Raw genomic sequence first — 15,762 nt, forward strand, 5'->3', positions numbered from 1 at the left:
AGGGACACATGTGCCAGTGTCACCATGGTGACACCTAGCTTTGTGGACCCTGGACAATACCTACCAGGTGATAATTACCTGGTGACCAATGCCAGCAATGTCACTACTACACATAGTGTGGCACTTGTTAACTTTTCCTGGGGAGGGGTAACTGGCCTAAAAAGAGTTGTGGTTAGTGCTGATCTTCCAGTAGAATGTTTGTTGGGCAATGACCTGGAGAACTCTCTATGGTCAGAAGTTGAGTACAGGACTCATGCAGAGATGTTAAGGATATCATCACATGTCCTTGCTGTGACCAGGTCACAGGCCAAAAAGTGCCTCTCTGAACCTCAGGTCTTGGATCCTGGAACAATGGACCAAGTACCTTCCAAGAAGAAGAAAAGGAGGGTAAAGGCTGTGCCTTCCCAACTGCCTACTAGTGAGGATCAGCCTTCACAGGAAGATGATCTTGAGACCCCTGAAGGAACTGTCCCTGAAGAGCTTGAACCTGATCAGGTTGAGTTTCTGGGGACAGGGGGACCTTCTAGGGCAGACTTGGGGCAGGCTCAGTTAACCCGTCCTTCCATTGAACCCCTCAGACAGCAGGCTGCTGCTGAGGCTGCTGGGAATGCTCAAGTTACCCATAAAGTATATTGGGATGGTGGGCTCCTTTTTTCAGAGGGTAGAGACCCCAAGCCTGGTACAACCAGGAGGTTGGTCATACCTCTGCAATTTAGGGGATTCCTTCTTACCTTGGCCCATGACATTCCCTTAGCAGGACACCTAGGCCAGAATGAGACTTGGGACAGGCTTGTCTCTCACTTTCACTGGCCTCACATGTCTGAAGATACAAAGGAGTTTTGTCGCTCCTGTGTAACCTGCCAAGCCAGTGGCAAAGCAGGTGGAACAACAAAGGCCCCCCTGATACCACTACATGTAGTGTGGGTCCCCTTTGAAAGAGTGGGGATTGATATTGTAGGTCCAATGGATCATCTTACAGCATCTGGGCACAGATTCATACTGGTGGTGGTGGACCATGCCACCAGGTACCCAGAGGCAATTCCACTTAGGACCATAACAGCTCCTGTTGTGGCCAGGGCCTTACTTGGAGTTTTCTCCAGAGTGGGGTTTCCTAAGGAGGTAGTATCTGATAGAGGTGCCAACTTCATGTCAGGATACTTAACAGCTATGTGGAAGGAATGTGGTGTCAACTACAAGTTAACCACTCCCTATCATCCACAATGCAATGGGCTTGTTGAAAGATTTAACAAGACCCTAAAGGGTATGATCAAAGGATTACCAGAAAAGCTCAGGCGAAGATGGGACATCCTTCTACCCTACCTTCTGTTTGCTTACAGAGAGGTCCCACAAAAGAGGCTTGGTTTCAGCCCCTTTGAATTGTTGTTTGGGCACCCTGTAAGAGGACCCCTGTGTTTGGTGAGGGAAGGATGGGAGTTACCTCTCAAAAAGCCCAAACAAGACATAGTGGACTATGTACTTGGTCTCCGCTCCCGGATGGCTGAGAACATGGAGAAGGCATCAAAAAACCTTGAGGCTAGCCAAGAATTACAGAACGCTTGGCATGACCAAAAGGCTGTCTTGACTGAGTACCAGCCTGGACAGAAGGTATGGGTGTTGGAGCCAGTGGCCCCAGCAGCACTCCAAGACAAATGGTCTGGACCCCATACTATCATTGAAAAGAAGGGAGAGGTTACCTACTTGGTGGACCTAGGAACTCACAGGAGCCCCCACAGGGTGCTCCATGTTAACAGGCTGAAAGCATATGTTGACAGGGCAGACATGGGCTTGCTCATGGCTACAGATGAGGGGCAGGAGGAAGAGAGTGGCCCTCTCCCAGACCTGCTGACTCAGAACCCTGAGGATGGCTCAGTTGATGGTGTGGCCTTAGATGGCAGCCTCACTGAACATCAGCAAAATGACTGTAGACAAGTTTTGCAGTCATATAGACATATGTTCTCCCTGACACCTAGTCAGACTAACTGGTGTACCCATGTGGTGGACACTGGTGACAGTCTTCCTGTGAAAAACAAGATTTATAGGCAACCTGGCCATGTCAGAGATTGTATCAAGACTGAGGTGCAAATGATGCTGGAATTAGGTGTTATTGAGCCTTCAGAGAGCCCCTGGGCTAGCCCAGTGGTTCTGGTCCCCAAACCTCACACCAAAGATGGAAAGAGAGAGATGAGGTTCTGTGTGGATTACAGGGGACTCAATGCTGTCACCAGGACAGATGCACACCCTATTCCAAGGGCAGATGAGCTCATAGACAAATTGGCTTCTGCCAAGTATTTGAGCACATTTGACTTGACAGCTGGCTACTGGCAAATCAGGTTAGCTGAGGAGTCTAAAGCCAAGACAGCATTTTCTACCCCAGGTGGGCATTACCAATTTGTGGTGATGCCCTTTGGTTTGAAAAATGCACCTGCCACCTTCCAAAGGTTGGTGAATCAAGTCCTTACTGGGTTGGATGACTTTTGCGCAGCATATCTGGATGATATTGCGGTCTTCAGCTCCACCTGGGAAGATCACCTGGTCCACCTGAAGGAAGTGCTAGAGGCTCTGCAAAAGGCAGGCCTCACTATCAAGGCCACCAAGTGCCAGATAGGGCAGAGTAAAGTTGTATACTTGGGCCACCTTGTAGGTGGAGGCCAAGTTCAACCCCTGGAGAGTAAGATCCAGACCATAAAGGACTGGTCCCCTCCAACTACCCAGACTCAGGTCAGAGCTTTCTTGGGCCTGACTGGGTACTACAGGAAGTTTGTTAAGAACCATGGGTCCATTGTGACTCCTCTTAATGATCTGACATCCAAGAAGATGCCCAAAAAGGTTCAGTGGACAGTAAACTGTCAAAAGGCATTTGATGACCTGAAGAAGGCCATGTGCTCTGCACCTATCCTGAAGAGTCCTGACTACTCAAGAGAGTTCATTGTCCAAACAGATGCTTCTGAGTTGGGAGTGGGAGCTGTGCTTTCACAACTTCATGTAGATGGTCAAGACCAGCCCATTGCTTTTATTAGCAGAAGGCTGACCCCCAGAGAGAAACGTTGGTCAGCCATTGAGAGGGAGGCCTTTGCTGTGGTGTGGGCCCAGAAGAAGTTGAGACCATACTTGTTTGGCACTCACTTCAAGATTCAGACCGACCATAAGCCCCTCTTATGGCTTAATCAGATGAAGGGTGAAAACCCCAAACTGCTCAGGTGGTCCATTTCCCTACAGGGGATGGACTTTACAGTGAAGCACCGCCCAGGGACTGACCATGGTAATGCAGATGGTCTCTCCAGGTACTTCCACTTAGAACATGAAGACACAACTGGTCAAGGTTAGTCTAATGTCCCTGCGTTTGGGGGGGGGGGTGTGTAGGAGAGTAGGGTCTGCTATCCTATGGTCACCCCAAATTTTTGCTTTTTGCTTCACTGGTTTATGACTTAATGTGGCTGTGGGCCTGCTAATCAGACCCACAGCCTGCTGTTCTCTCTCTAAATTAATGCCAATGCACATTAGGTGCATTACGAAATTGGAACCGGGTCACCTTATTGGCCCCTGTAACAGTGTACCCCAGGTACCCAGGGCATAGGTGCTTCCAAGGCCTACCAGGGGCTGCAGCACATATTGTGCCACCCCTGGCCTGGCCTCCCTAGTTGACACAACTGGCTGATCACTCAGCTGGGGTAAGTCGATGTAATCACCCCTTACTTAGGTATAGTATGCCTATATCTAACCTAAAATGGACACATATGTTCCTATCAGCCACTCCTATGGAAGGCCTCTTCAATCCTGGAGGCAGAGTGCTTGGAAATATGTGAGATGGTGCTCTGGCATGAGCTGAGCCTGTCTGCAGCTTTCGGAACCAAGTCCTTTAGCTGTTCCATGATACTGCCATACCATATACTCTTAAGTGCATTATGAACCTCGCGGTTAAATGCTATCTTGAGTTTGGCTTTATCAAAACATGTCGAGTAAGGTGTCATACGAATTGGAATACTACCCCCTCGCCAGTTCTGGCGACGGGGGTAGCATTTCACCCTTCTAGAGGGACACGACATGTACATAACCTGAACCCCGGTTAAGTTAAACTAGAGCCTCAGCATCACAAAATGGATGCTGCCACCACAGACACAAGTCTGACCTCCTGCTGCTGGGAGTCCTTCCAGCGAGGGGGGCTTGGACAAAGGGTTTCCTGCCTTGGGAGGTGCTAGCACCACCCCAGACAGGATTTTGTGTATTGGGTAGGACAGGGCTGAATAGAATCAGACATGCCTGGGGCACACAAGGTGTCCCTGTGCATATGCCAGTTCAAACCGGTGCTGGGGCTCTCCAGCCCCAGTCTTGGCGCGAAGCTGGACAAAGGAAAGGGGGTGTAACCGCCCCCCTTCCTGGTCCCACCCAGAGGAGGGACCTAGCAGGTAATCCGGCCCCTAGATTTGGAATAAGAGTAGGAGCTGTGTCCCAAGACTTCAGATCATCCTGAACTCGACTTGAAACTAAGAAGAAAACTGGACTTCGACATTCTGCTGCACAGAAGACTGAAGAGAATCTCCCTTGTGGCCAAGGAGTGACCACCCTGTGAATACAGGCACCAACCAGCAACTCGATGTCTGCTTTGCCGCCGCCTCCCGCCGGAGCCCGAGCCCAGAGCCTGACAAGACCCAGACTCCCAGACATCTCAGAGCCCGAGCCACAGTCCCTGAAAAGAAGAGACCCGTGGAGGCACCAAGAGACGTTGGACCGGCCATCTTGAAAGACCCCCGAGAAGCTGACTTCGCAGCACCCGAGGCACACTCGACGCTGTGCTTTGGGGTTTGAGAAGCCCCACCACCGAGCAGCATTTGCACCGAAGATCAGCCCCCCAGCATCTCCACGATCTGCGTGGGGCCCTTTTGCACTTTGCCACTCGACGCGCCATCCCGGCCACTTGCCACTTGCCACGTGGCTAGCGGCCATCTTGGCGACGAAATCTACAAACTACACCGCTGGTCTGGTTGCTCCAGACTGGCCCTTGCTCCCCTGAAAAGAAGCACCCGCTCTGACCTTGCTGGTCCGAGTAATAAGCTTTTTCCACTTCCTGCGTGGCTTGCATTAGCCAAGGCCTGTTTGCTCCAATCAAGTTGCCGATACCGCCATCAGCTAGAGCCTTCGTGGGACAGCTCGTGATCGACTCCTGGACGTCCTTGACCTCTTCGTGTCCACGTGGCTGCAGAGACAAGCTGCACCTCTTCACCTGTTTGCACCCGACATCGCCTGGTTCCATCCTGGTCCCACGGTAGTCACTGGCTAGTGACTTTGAACATTGTCCCCTCTGCTTTCAGGTCTTCACATGTTCAGATCCATCCTTGGATCCACCGGAACTCTCCTCGACGACCCGCCTGCAGCATCTTCATCTCCAGGCACCATCGACCTGCGTGACGAAACCCAACACGACTTGGCACCTGTGCACCCGCTTCCTGTGGGTGAGGTACCTCAGCAACGCCGGTGTTCCTACACTGGTACACACCTCTAGTGCCTAGCTCTAAAGTTTTGTCCTTCTAGGTCCATCGGAAGGTTCCTTTAACACTAACTTTGTAACTTTTACGCACCATTGGCTTAACATTGGTGCATGCGTGCACTTTAAGCACTGCACCCGAGTCCCGCGGGCCTTTCCCGACTTCATCACTGCTAGTCCCGAACAGCTCCAGCGATTCCCCAGGCCCTAGGCCTCTTTTCTTTCCCATTGGTGGTTCTTATACCACTATTTTAGTATATGGTTTAAGTGGCCCCTAGGGCTCATCCATATTGTGCAACTTTTGTGTATTTAAACTGTGTTTTGTTTTAACGCATTTGCTTCTGTGCTCATAAAGAGTATAGGGGATATTTTGTAGTAAATAAATATATATATTTTCAATATATATCTGTGTGGTGTCCTTTCATTTGGTATTCAAGGGAATTGTATATGGTAAAACAGCTTGCTTCACATGCCTTTACAGAGCTTAGCCTAAGACTGCTTTGTCCACGCTACTAGGATAGCTGGTCTATAAGGTTGACTTACAACCAATCATCATAAGGGTTGCTTGGCATGGTACAAGGTGATCACTAGAACTAGTGAGCATCATATACCAGGCCAACTTCTCACAGCACCCATGCTTAATTAGAGGTGGGCAGTGACAACCATACCATAGAACAGACTTACGGCAGTCTGCGTGGTTTCGCTTTTGCCCTGGTACACCATCAGTGGCTCTGGAAGTACTTTTCGGCTAGACATTAGTGCACAGAGGTGGGCGAGCCACGGTAGGCTCAGGCTAGGAGTATGGCTCAGGTTCTGGTGCGGCTCGGGTTCCTCTGTGAGGCCCAATGGAAGAACGAGCCAGGTCACTGCCCTCTCTTCCCTCTCCATTATTAACAAAAACAAGCAGCAATCTGAATAACAAAAGTGAGCTGCTATAATACTGTCTAGGCAGGAATTTGGCTTTTTCACCATAGAATTTGGAGTTTTTTATTAAATAACGAACACGAAAGTGAAAGCAGACATGGTGGGTCTTGTGAAGGCTCTGCTCGTGGTTTGGCTCCACGGGCCTAGCCAGATGCATGGTTCTGTTCTGCTCCCTTTGCATTTGGTGGGTTGTGTTAGTGAGCGCTGCACCATGGTCTGAAGAGTTTGAAAGTAGGTGCCTTTTCAATCCACAAAGGAGCCCCAAAAATGTAAAATCTGAGGCGAGAAAGATATACAATTTATAGCATTCATTATTTATGTAGCTCATTCCAGTAATTGAATTTTCACTTATTGCGAGAATAATCAAGATTAAACAGCCTTGCTATTTAGCAACCCTGACACTTGGGCAGTGGCCCAGAGTGCTTCAGACAGAATTTTGGCCATGGCACTGATTCTTTTCATATTTAAGCAATAAAAATGTTTTTCTTTTGACAGTGTTCGAAAATATTTTTCTTTTAAGGTAAAGAATACATTAACGACAAAGGTGAGCAGATTTGTGTACACTTTGAAACAATGCGGTTTTTGTACCACTGTCATGTCTCAAAGGTGACATGGGCCATAATGCGAGTAAAGAAAATCAAGCCCCCTTTGCCTGGTTCAGCAGGAAAAAACAACTTCCTTTGGGGTGCAGTGGACTGATCAAAGTTCTGGCCCCGATACCCCTGCACTATTGATAGGTAGGCCCATGATTTTACCTCCAGCTTCTCTCTTCCGCCTTGGACTCTCCCTGCCCCCTTATCTCTTGCCGGTCCCTTTTCATCCTCGCTTTTGCATGTCAATGTTTCTCTGCCTCCCTTCTCGTTTCCCTCTTTGCTCCCTTTCTCCATATTTGTCTGGGTCAAAGACTAGTGATTAAAAGTAAGTACCAGTCCCCAAAAAAGAGTGCCGATGGGCCCCACTTGCAGCCACCGGCTGAAATTAAGCATGCACTTTAGTAAAGTTTGTGATTATTATTGCATAGGCAAGCGAAGTATCCCATTAAAAAAACAAAAATCGTGGTACTGTAAATTCACTAAATCTGATATTTGGACTAAAGTGGAAAATCAAACTATATACAGTACGCAACTTTTCATTTTTCATTTAATATTCCATTTCATGCCCATAGTTGAGTCGGATCCAGACTTATTTAACTGAAATATCCATTGCTTCGGAGCATCCTCCCCTCCAGGGTGCTGTTAGAACAGAGTGAGCTCCTTTTTCCTTTCATTCCGAAGGTCTATAACATTATTAAACAATTTTGGGCTGATTTTGATTGACATTTATGGGAAGATATGTCCTTCTGGCGGTTTAATAGTGTTCTAGCGTCATGACCCCTTTCAGTCATGTCAAACAGTATTTCTTTTTCACAGCAGTGTGAATATTTTAAGTAAACGTGGATCAGTTTTACCGCTTCTCCTAAATGCCCAGTTCATGCTTTCAAGTAGTTGATGAGTGCCATTTTGTACATATTTCTTAAATTTAATTTTGATTTCACTTGCAGTTTAATAGATCGCCTGTCTCATGTTTTACTTTGAAAGGCTTGTTTCTGGATTGTGCAATCCAAGAGAAAGCAGAGTAGAGTACCATTTTGCCTTTTTAACTTAAATAAGGGTATTACTTTTTTCAGCTCATAAATACATCTGTGGTTTTTTGCAGCTTGCTATGATTTTTTTTTAAACAGACATTTTTAAATTCTACTCAAACAATAACTTTTCAGAAAGCAAAGGGGGGTCCCACAACTTGGTAAGCAGTCATCTTGGGTTGATTCTGGGTGCTAGCCCCACATGGCCCCTTCTCACTGAAAAAGGAAAGCATTTTGTGCGCCATTTGGGGGGTAGTTCTCCGGCCCAGACTTCATTAGGGAAGTGGGCTAACATAAAAATGTTGGGGTGGTTAAAGGAGTTAGGTACTGATTAGGATGGGGGCAATCGTATCGAGTAGGATTGAAGGAAAGTCCCGGGAGTGTGGTAAAGCGCGTAGGTGGAGCAATTTGGGTCTTAAAGAGGAAACTTATGCTATGGATATTACACACACTTGATAAAGCGCGACATTCACCTGACAAGTATCTTGGCTCTATGAAATCTTTCAGGGAGATAAATGAAAGGGTAGTACACAGGTATAAAGGAAAAATGGAACCATCAGGTAGCTTTCCTAGCACAGGGCTGGGTAGGAGAAAGGGCGAACTAATCAAATCTTAGGTATCCTTGAGCACTTGGAATCCCTCGGATTGGCTCATCAGTAAATCCTTCAAGCAACACATTCTTTCAGCAGGTCGAGTAAGACCTTACTCACTGTGGATTAGTGTTTATGGACCCCATGTGGTATGACCAGATCGCTTCACTGTAATTCTTCCACCTCCGGGGGAGGAATGTGGTCACATTTCCCCACAAAAAACTTCCCTGCACAAAGCAGGTAGCACTGTTCTCAGTGTGCTCATTCTCTTGTATTGGGCCACAGCCAGCCTCCCCCTTTAAAGTAACAGCTCCTCTTGGTTAAAGGCTCTCTCCAAGGCAGATGATCTGCAGGGTGTCTCGGAACAGCAAACTCCTGCCAATGGTGAAGCGACTGTGTTGCCGTCTGGAATGCAGGACATCAGCCATTCAAGAGAAAGGGGTGTTCTCAATGACCCAATTGAATCTCCCTCTATAGTCAATTCTTCCAAAATTGTTTGGATTACTCCCTGACACTCCATAGTTATCGAGATCCAGGATCGTTTTTAGGAACCATCACTCACTGCTGCTACTTCACACCCTCAGTTTAAAACACAAACTTGCAACCCCCTTTGCCAAATATAGCTGTGATGTGGAAGTCCTATATGGTAGGCCTGGGGGGTGAACCATGCTCCGTTCGAGGAGTTTGTGTAGTTTTCCACGCTCCGCGGAGCATGTAGAGTTCCGGAAAACTTGTGGAGTGTCGCGGCCGGCATGACTCGCGGGTGGGGGCAAGGAGGTCGCGCAGGGAGGGGGTTGCGCAGGGAAGAGGGGTTAATTTAAAAACAATTAACTTACCTTAACGTCTGGTCCCGCGACGCATCTCCTCTCTCTGCTTCTCACAGGAAGCAGGCAGCCTCCCTCTAATCCCCTGAGCCAATCACAACACTGCAATGGCAGCGTTGCGATTGGCTGGGACGCCAACCACACAGGCGTCTATGGGGAGGCTATTTTCTGCATGCAGGCTGCATGTAGCCTACATGGAGAAAGTGTGTATGATTGGTTGGTCAGCCCAGGGGCCGACCAAACAGCCAGCGCCCACAACAGTGGGCAAGCCACTCCTCCCCTGCCTGGAGCTGGACCGTCCACCCCTAACCAAACCCTTCTGCTTTCTTGCAGTGCGAGAAGCAGAAACATAAAATGGTATTCATAATATCATTTTATGTTTCTGCTTCTTGCACTGCAAGAAAGCAGTGGGGCGACGCACCTCCGCCCACGTGGAGAGAGCCGCTCCTGCTTGCAGAGGGACTTTTTTCCTTGCTCGCCACTGTTAAGTTGCCATGCAAGGAAAATCCAATGCTAGACAATCTCCCAGGGAGATTTCTCAAAGCGGGAGGTCGCGACTGCTCGCGTTGAGAAACCATCCGTTTGCGTTGAGGAAGCTGCCGCTTGAATAACAAATCTGCTCAAGCTGCAGAAAAAAGCAGCACCCTCTTGCGCTGCACATTTTGCCTTTCGTGCTTATTTTCCAGCACAACCCAGACGCCTGGCGCTAAAAATCAGTGCGAACGGCATGACCTAACTCACCTAACTCATTACAGCACTTGCGGAACTCCACCTAGCGCAACGGAGTTAGCTGCGATGTGAATGCTCTCCAAGGTATCTTTGACGTTAACATTGGGCTTCGGGCTTCTCTTATAGTTATCCCCTGAACAAAAGCATACCACCCTTGAACAAGATCGGCGGCAGCTATCTCTCATTGTGGTCCACTGATATGTTAAGATTAGGGGGCTGCTTCTGTTACACGTAAATTTGGCACCAACGGTTTGGACCAAGAGAGTGTAATAAGAATCTAAAAGGGTCTAGCGGACAAAATGGTATTTTATTTTTATGTAAATCGGCCACTCTGACAAATTAAAACGTTGTCAGAGATGACAGTTTTTCTCTGCTCATTATCAATATTTCTTTATTCCAGCAGTTAGTTTCTTTGGAAAAACGTTGAGGGATAATCTACACTTATGACCCCTTGCTGAATTCTTTTGAGTTTCTCACTGGTTTCCACCACAAACTAGAGCACAAAAAATAAGAAAAATGGACATCCTCTTTGAAAAATGTCAAATCTGTGATTTAAAAAAAAGTCTGTTTTTTTTATTCAGCTCTTCATGTTGCTGGAAGATGATGACTTTAGCACAACGAACAGTTCATTGATGGATTTTCTGAAGAAAAATAAAAACCAAACACTACTATCCTGAGCACTTTTTGGTATTTTGCCCTAAAAAGTCCAAATGTATCTATATTTTGCCTATTTCTCTGTCTTCTCCAGGGGAATCCACAAAGGTACCTTTACAATCCTCAAGATGTTGGAAAAAGGACACTAGTTTGACTTGGACTGGGGTAGGGTGAAGGCCCAGCAGTTAGGGTTTTTTGGGGGGCCCCTGTTCGGAACACCTTTGAATTTATTATTCAGTTTCAGCTCTTTCATGCCCTCTTTGGCCAGGTCACTGTCAGTGCACAGGCACACTTGTCAAGATTCTTAAAGTATTTACATCAACTATTCAGGGATTGTGTTACATGTGTTCAATATTGTAACACAGCAACAGTTCACTAATAGTACTGCAAATAATCTCTGACATCCTCTGCTCAGCTGGTTAGGGGCGAGGCTGGGCTGTCACAGAGGAGCAGGGGGAGGAGTGGTGAGCTGTCTCTTAAGTGCACATGCCTGGCATGCAGGTTAGTGATTATTGTTTTTTAATTCATTCCGACCCCCAACCGCCTTTAAGTAGCACCCTCCACTGATGCGAGGTCCTGTTTTGATCTAAAAAAATGATCTAAAAAACTGTTTTACGAATGTTGCATCAAACATAAACACATTTTTCTGCAAAATAACTGTCATATATTTTCATACATCAACCACATTAAGAATAAATTAAAGGAAAAGTGTCTATTTAAGAATTATTTAATGTCATCAGGGCGAGACTTTATGCAGAACAGAGCTGGCTGTATCAGGGTTTCCCTGAAAGGATGGGGTCCTGGCCCAGTGCCTACTTTGCCCATGCCTTAATACTTCTCTGCTTTGTACCGGTGAAAAGAGGACTAGAGTTAAATACAATCAATATTGATTTTCGTGTGCTCTGTAATCAATAAATGCTCTGATGTACCTGCATACCCAAAGCCTTGAAAGTGAGCTGATTTAGTTCCATTGTGCCTGCTTCTTCATTGCTTTCTTAAATATGCTATGTTTTTACATTAATGGCTGCCTTAACACCTCATAATTAATAGCTGGATGCTCGCTTGATCTTTCCGTGTGACAAAGTGCGCCATTCTCTTTCAGCAACGAGCTTGTGAAAAAGAAGGCGAAGCGGAAAAGAACCCCGGGCAGCAGCCGAGCGGAAGAGGAGGAAACACCTTCGAAAATTAAAAAGAAAAAGGCCAAGCGCGGCCCCAAGGAGTCCGCGGCGCCGCTAGACACGGGCCTCTCCCTGGCCCAAGATGAGGAGCTGGTGCTGCACCTGCTCGCCGGCAGAAGCTAATTATTTCCCCTTCACATTTTTTTCTAGGTCATCTTGGCTGTTAGGGCAACAGCCTTCAAAAATCAATGTGGCGTAATAGCAGGTGGGCAGCGGCGGACGTAGATAAATGAGCGCCGCACACAATGGACCTGCCTCAAAACTGCCTCCAGGGAGTGCGCGCGCAGTGATATTTCTCCCCTTATCTGCACGTGGTTGCCCGGTGTCAAGTATCTACCAGGAAGTGCCTGAGCGGAAACACCAAGACAGCGAGGGTTTTCAACCAGCTCGTGGAGATTCTGCAGAAAAATTGTAAAAACTTGACCCCCAAGCCCTCCTTATCCTTTTTAAATGATCAAGTTCATCTTTTATTATGACATTTAGGGCCAGATGTAGGTAAATCTATTTTACCGACACTTAAATACCGAATTTTACCGATTCGGTATTTAAGAGTCGGTAAAATAGATGTACCGAGATGTAGGTAAATCCAGATGTGGATTTACCGATTCCTTAAAAGTCGGTATTTACCGATTCGGTAAATACCGACCTGTAATGCTCCATTCATTCCTATGGGCTTTGAAGCCCATAGGAATGAATGGGGCATTACAGGTCGGTATTTACCGATCGGTAAATACAGATTTTTGGCAAGGGTGCAGGGGGTGTCACTTTGACACCCTCTAGCACCCCCAAAAAAGGTTCGGGGGCCATATGGCAGGCATACCTGCCCTAAGGGCAGGTCTGCCTGTCATATGGCACAGGTGTGCATGCACACATTTGCATGCTCACCTGAATCGGTATTTCACCATCAAATTGAATTTGATGGTAAAATACCGATTTCTTAGGCCTTGTGGGACTCATCAGAGTCCCACCTACATATCGATTTTACAGAATCTGTAATTTTACCGTTCTGTAAATTTACCGACCGGTATATTTACAGATTCTGTAAAATTACAGATCGGTAAATTACAGAACGGTAAAATTACCGATTCTGCCCCCTACATCTCAAATTCCTTTTACCGGTCGGTAACGGCCGAATTCGGCCGTTACCGACCGGTAAAACCCTACCTACATCTGGCCCTCAATTCCAAGAGTTTGCAAATGTGACAAAAATAGTAGTTTCACACTGAGGTACAGTTTCGGATTATCACAAAAGTTTAATTCTGTACAGTAGTTATTATGCATCTGCTCTGATCGTGCTTTTCAATGTGACTTTTCTATGTCCTTCTTTATATCTAATAATAAAGTTGAATGTCTCGAAGTCATTTGATGTGTTAATTGTATTGTCATATGCTGATAAAGCAAGATTTTCCATACGTAGTTCTTCTATGTCAGCATCTTCAAGCAGTGATGAATAGAGAGACCTGGGCTCTGCTGACCTTTTGAATCTCATACATTTTCTGCATTGTAATGATATCATGTGCCTTTTTACATTAAACTCTGCCTGGCTCCTGCATAGTTAGTTAAACACCGATCAGCTGTTTTATGGGCTCTATTCCAGAATGTTTTTTTGGAAGCATGGTCTTATGTTGGCAATAATGCCTAAAACAAGAAGTCTTAGAAAATAATCATGTTCTGCCTGCCACATACCACTCCTAAAACTGGCAGACCCCATAAAATCAAATAAGCCGTCCTTCATCCTTCTGACCAACTGGTGGTGACCGCACTCTAAACCTCTAGTACAGCCTGCTCCCCTCTGCATGTAGGAAGTGCTGATACCACACATTAATGTATATAAATTAACTGAAATCCATACCTCAGCGACTGACATCAATGCCTGCTCATGAAACGTATATTGGTGAGGAAAAGTGTATCCTTGCAACCATATGTCTCTTCTAAAGCACCTATCATCCCCTGGGGCAAGTCCATCAATAAAAATGTATAAATATATCTGTGAGGAGAACATGATGCGAAAATTTTGGGGCGCCAGGTTATTCAGATAAAAAAATACAGCAAACTAGTTACAAAGTATATAGCTGTCTGCTAGTGGCAAACGGGATCTCGTGATCACTGCTGTTTGAAGGTCTTAACCTTTGAGAGAAAATGTCTGTCAAAAGATTTCTTAAACTTTTGTTTTAACATTTCTGAATTGTAGGTAGTTTGACTCCATTCCGAGTGTTTCATTCAGGGCTTTTCCTAAATTTGGCTCCCAGAGACTTGCCATTGTCTTTCTGTCTGCTGAAGTGACTTCAGAGGCCATATTTACATGAGTGCCTAGGGGGCACAAAAGAAGTGTTCACCTGCTTTCTGCCCCCCGCCCCTCCCGTAAAACTATGGTGTTATAGAAGGGACTGCAGATGCGTGTGTGCTCCCTTCTGTGATACAAATAGCTCCAGCACCATCTTAAGAAGACAGTCCCACGTTATCTTGGGACCATGGCCCCATACAAAGGAGGGAAACACTTTGTGCCTGCCCCCACGCCTTATGGATGCTGGCAAGGAGGCGCAAGAACCTTTGACCACAAACAGGTGGCACTCAGTATGTCCCCAAAGGAAAGCCCTCTGGAAGGGAGAGGTAAAATGGGTCCCATAGACCCACTAGACAGCCCCCTTCAGGCGGATGCAGTCATTTACTGCACTCGCCTGCGGGAGGGTTTCTGTCGCCCTTTGGAGTGCATGTTGCTTGTGAAAGATGGAGCAGCTGCTTTCAAACAGCTGCGCTGTGTTTCACTAATGCGCTGTCCCAGAGCAGGTCCGAGCTCTCAGCAGACCTGGGTGCAGCACCATAATTGTAAAAGGATGAACTACCCTGGTCTGCTGGTGGCGATCCTTTAGGGCAGGTTTGAGTTTGCAGCTCCCTGGGGGCAGCTCATTGGTTGTAATTGGGTGAGCTGCGTCAGTCTGCGCCTGGTGCACTTTGTTAAAGGTGCACTACAGCGTAGTCCGGGGCTGTGCACCCTATCTATAATATGGCCCCCGAGTTCTGTTTGATGACTTGAGGTTCCTAGTTTGGATGTAGCTTTACACCAGCTAGTTGGCCCAAAGTTGAGGTCTGCTGATGGCTTCTTTAGTAGATTGGAGTTGTCATGTTTGATTGATTGGGGACTTTACCTGGAGGCAGCTTGGACTTTATTGTGGTCATGTAATTTACCATTCGGTGAAGATTTGTTGCGTGCATGGTGCAGGCCAGAGTTCCACCTGTAGGCGGTAGGCATGGATGTTTGAGGATAGTTTGGAAATTGCTTTCTTAAGAACTGGTTGGAAAGCTGTAAAAGATTACTTTCTAATATCTGTGCACATAAGTATAGAATCAACAGTTCAACATTCATTAGCAGATGTTTGCAAATACCCATCATTTATTGTGTAAATGATTAAAGGCATGATATTTTGGAAAATATGATAGCACGGATCTATGGAGATCCATCCATGCAATTGGATTTCAATCATGAACTAGAGAAGAAACTCTCTGTAAAATTGTTTTTTGCAAATATTTCACTTGCTTTTTTTGTTGACTGCGCTCTATCAAGGCCCACAGGCTAAGGTAGTAGCTAAGATAATAGTCTTTGGGGCAGAAGTGAGTGTGTGCACCACAGCTCGAGTGAAATCTTCTCCATTAAGGCATATTCACCCGCGTATGCCCTGTACATTGTGGGATGATGTAGAAATGTTTTAAGGAGAATAAGTACTGTGATGATGATGACCACTCTTATTATTTTGTATATCAGTTA

General features: G+C 46.5%; 1 protein-coding gene across 1 annotated transcript in view; it reads left to right on the forward strand.

Annotated features, from left to right (window-relative positions):
* DDX10 (DEAD-box helicase 10) overlaps positions 1-13,360 on the forward strand; it is an 835,384-nt gene extending 822,024 nt beyond the window's left edge. Inside the window, exons 18-19 of the mRNA XM_078657055.1 lie at positions 11,924-12,490; positions 13,188-13,360. Of these exons, the coding sequence (XP_078513181.1) occupies positions 11,924-12,122 (199 nt within the window). The 3' untranslated portion in view covers positions 12,123-12,490; positions 13,188-13,360. The remainder of the gene's footprint in view (positions 1-11,923; positions 12,491-13,187) is intronic.
* The last annotated feature ends 2,402 nt before the right edge of the window (positions 13,361-15,762 follow it).

This window comes from Lissotriton helveticus, chromosome 8, assembly GCF_964261635.1.
Source record: "Lissotriton helveticus chromosome 8, aLisHel1.1, whole genome shotgun sequence".
Taxonomy (NCBI): Eukaryota; Metazoa; Chordata; class Amphibia; order Caudata; family Salamandridae; genus Lissotriton; species Lissotriton helveticus.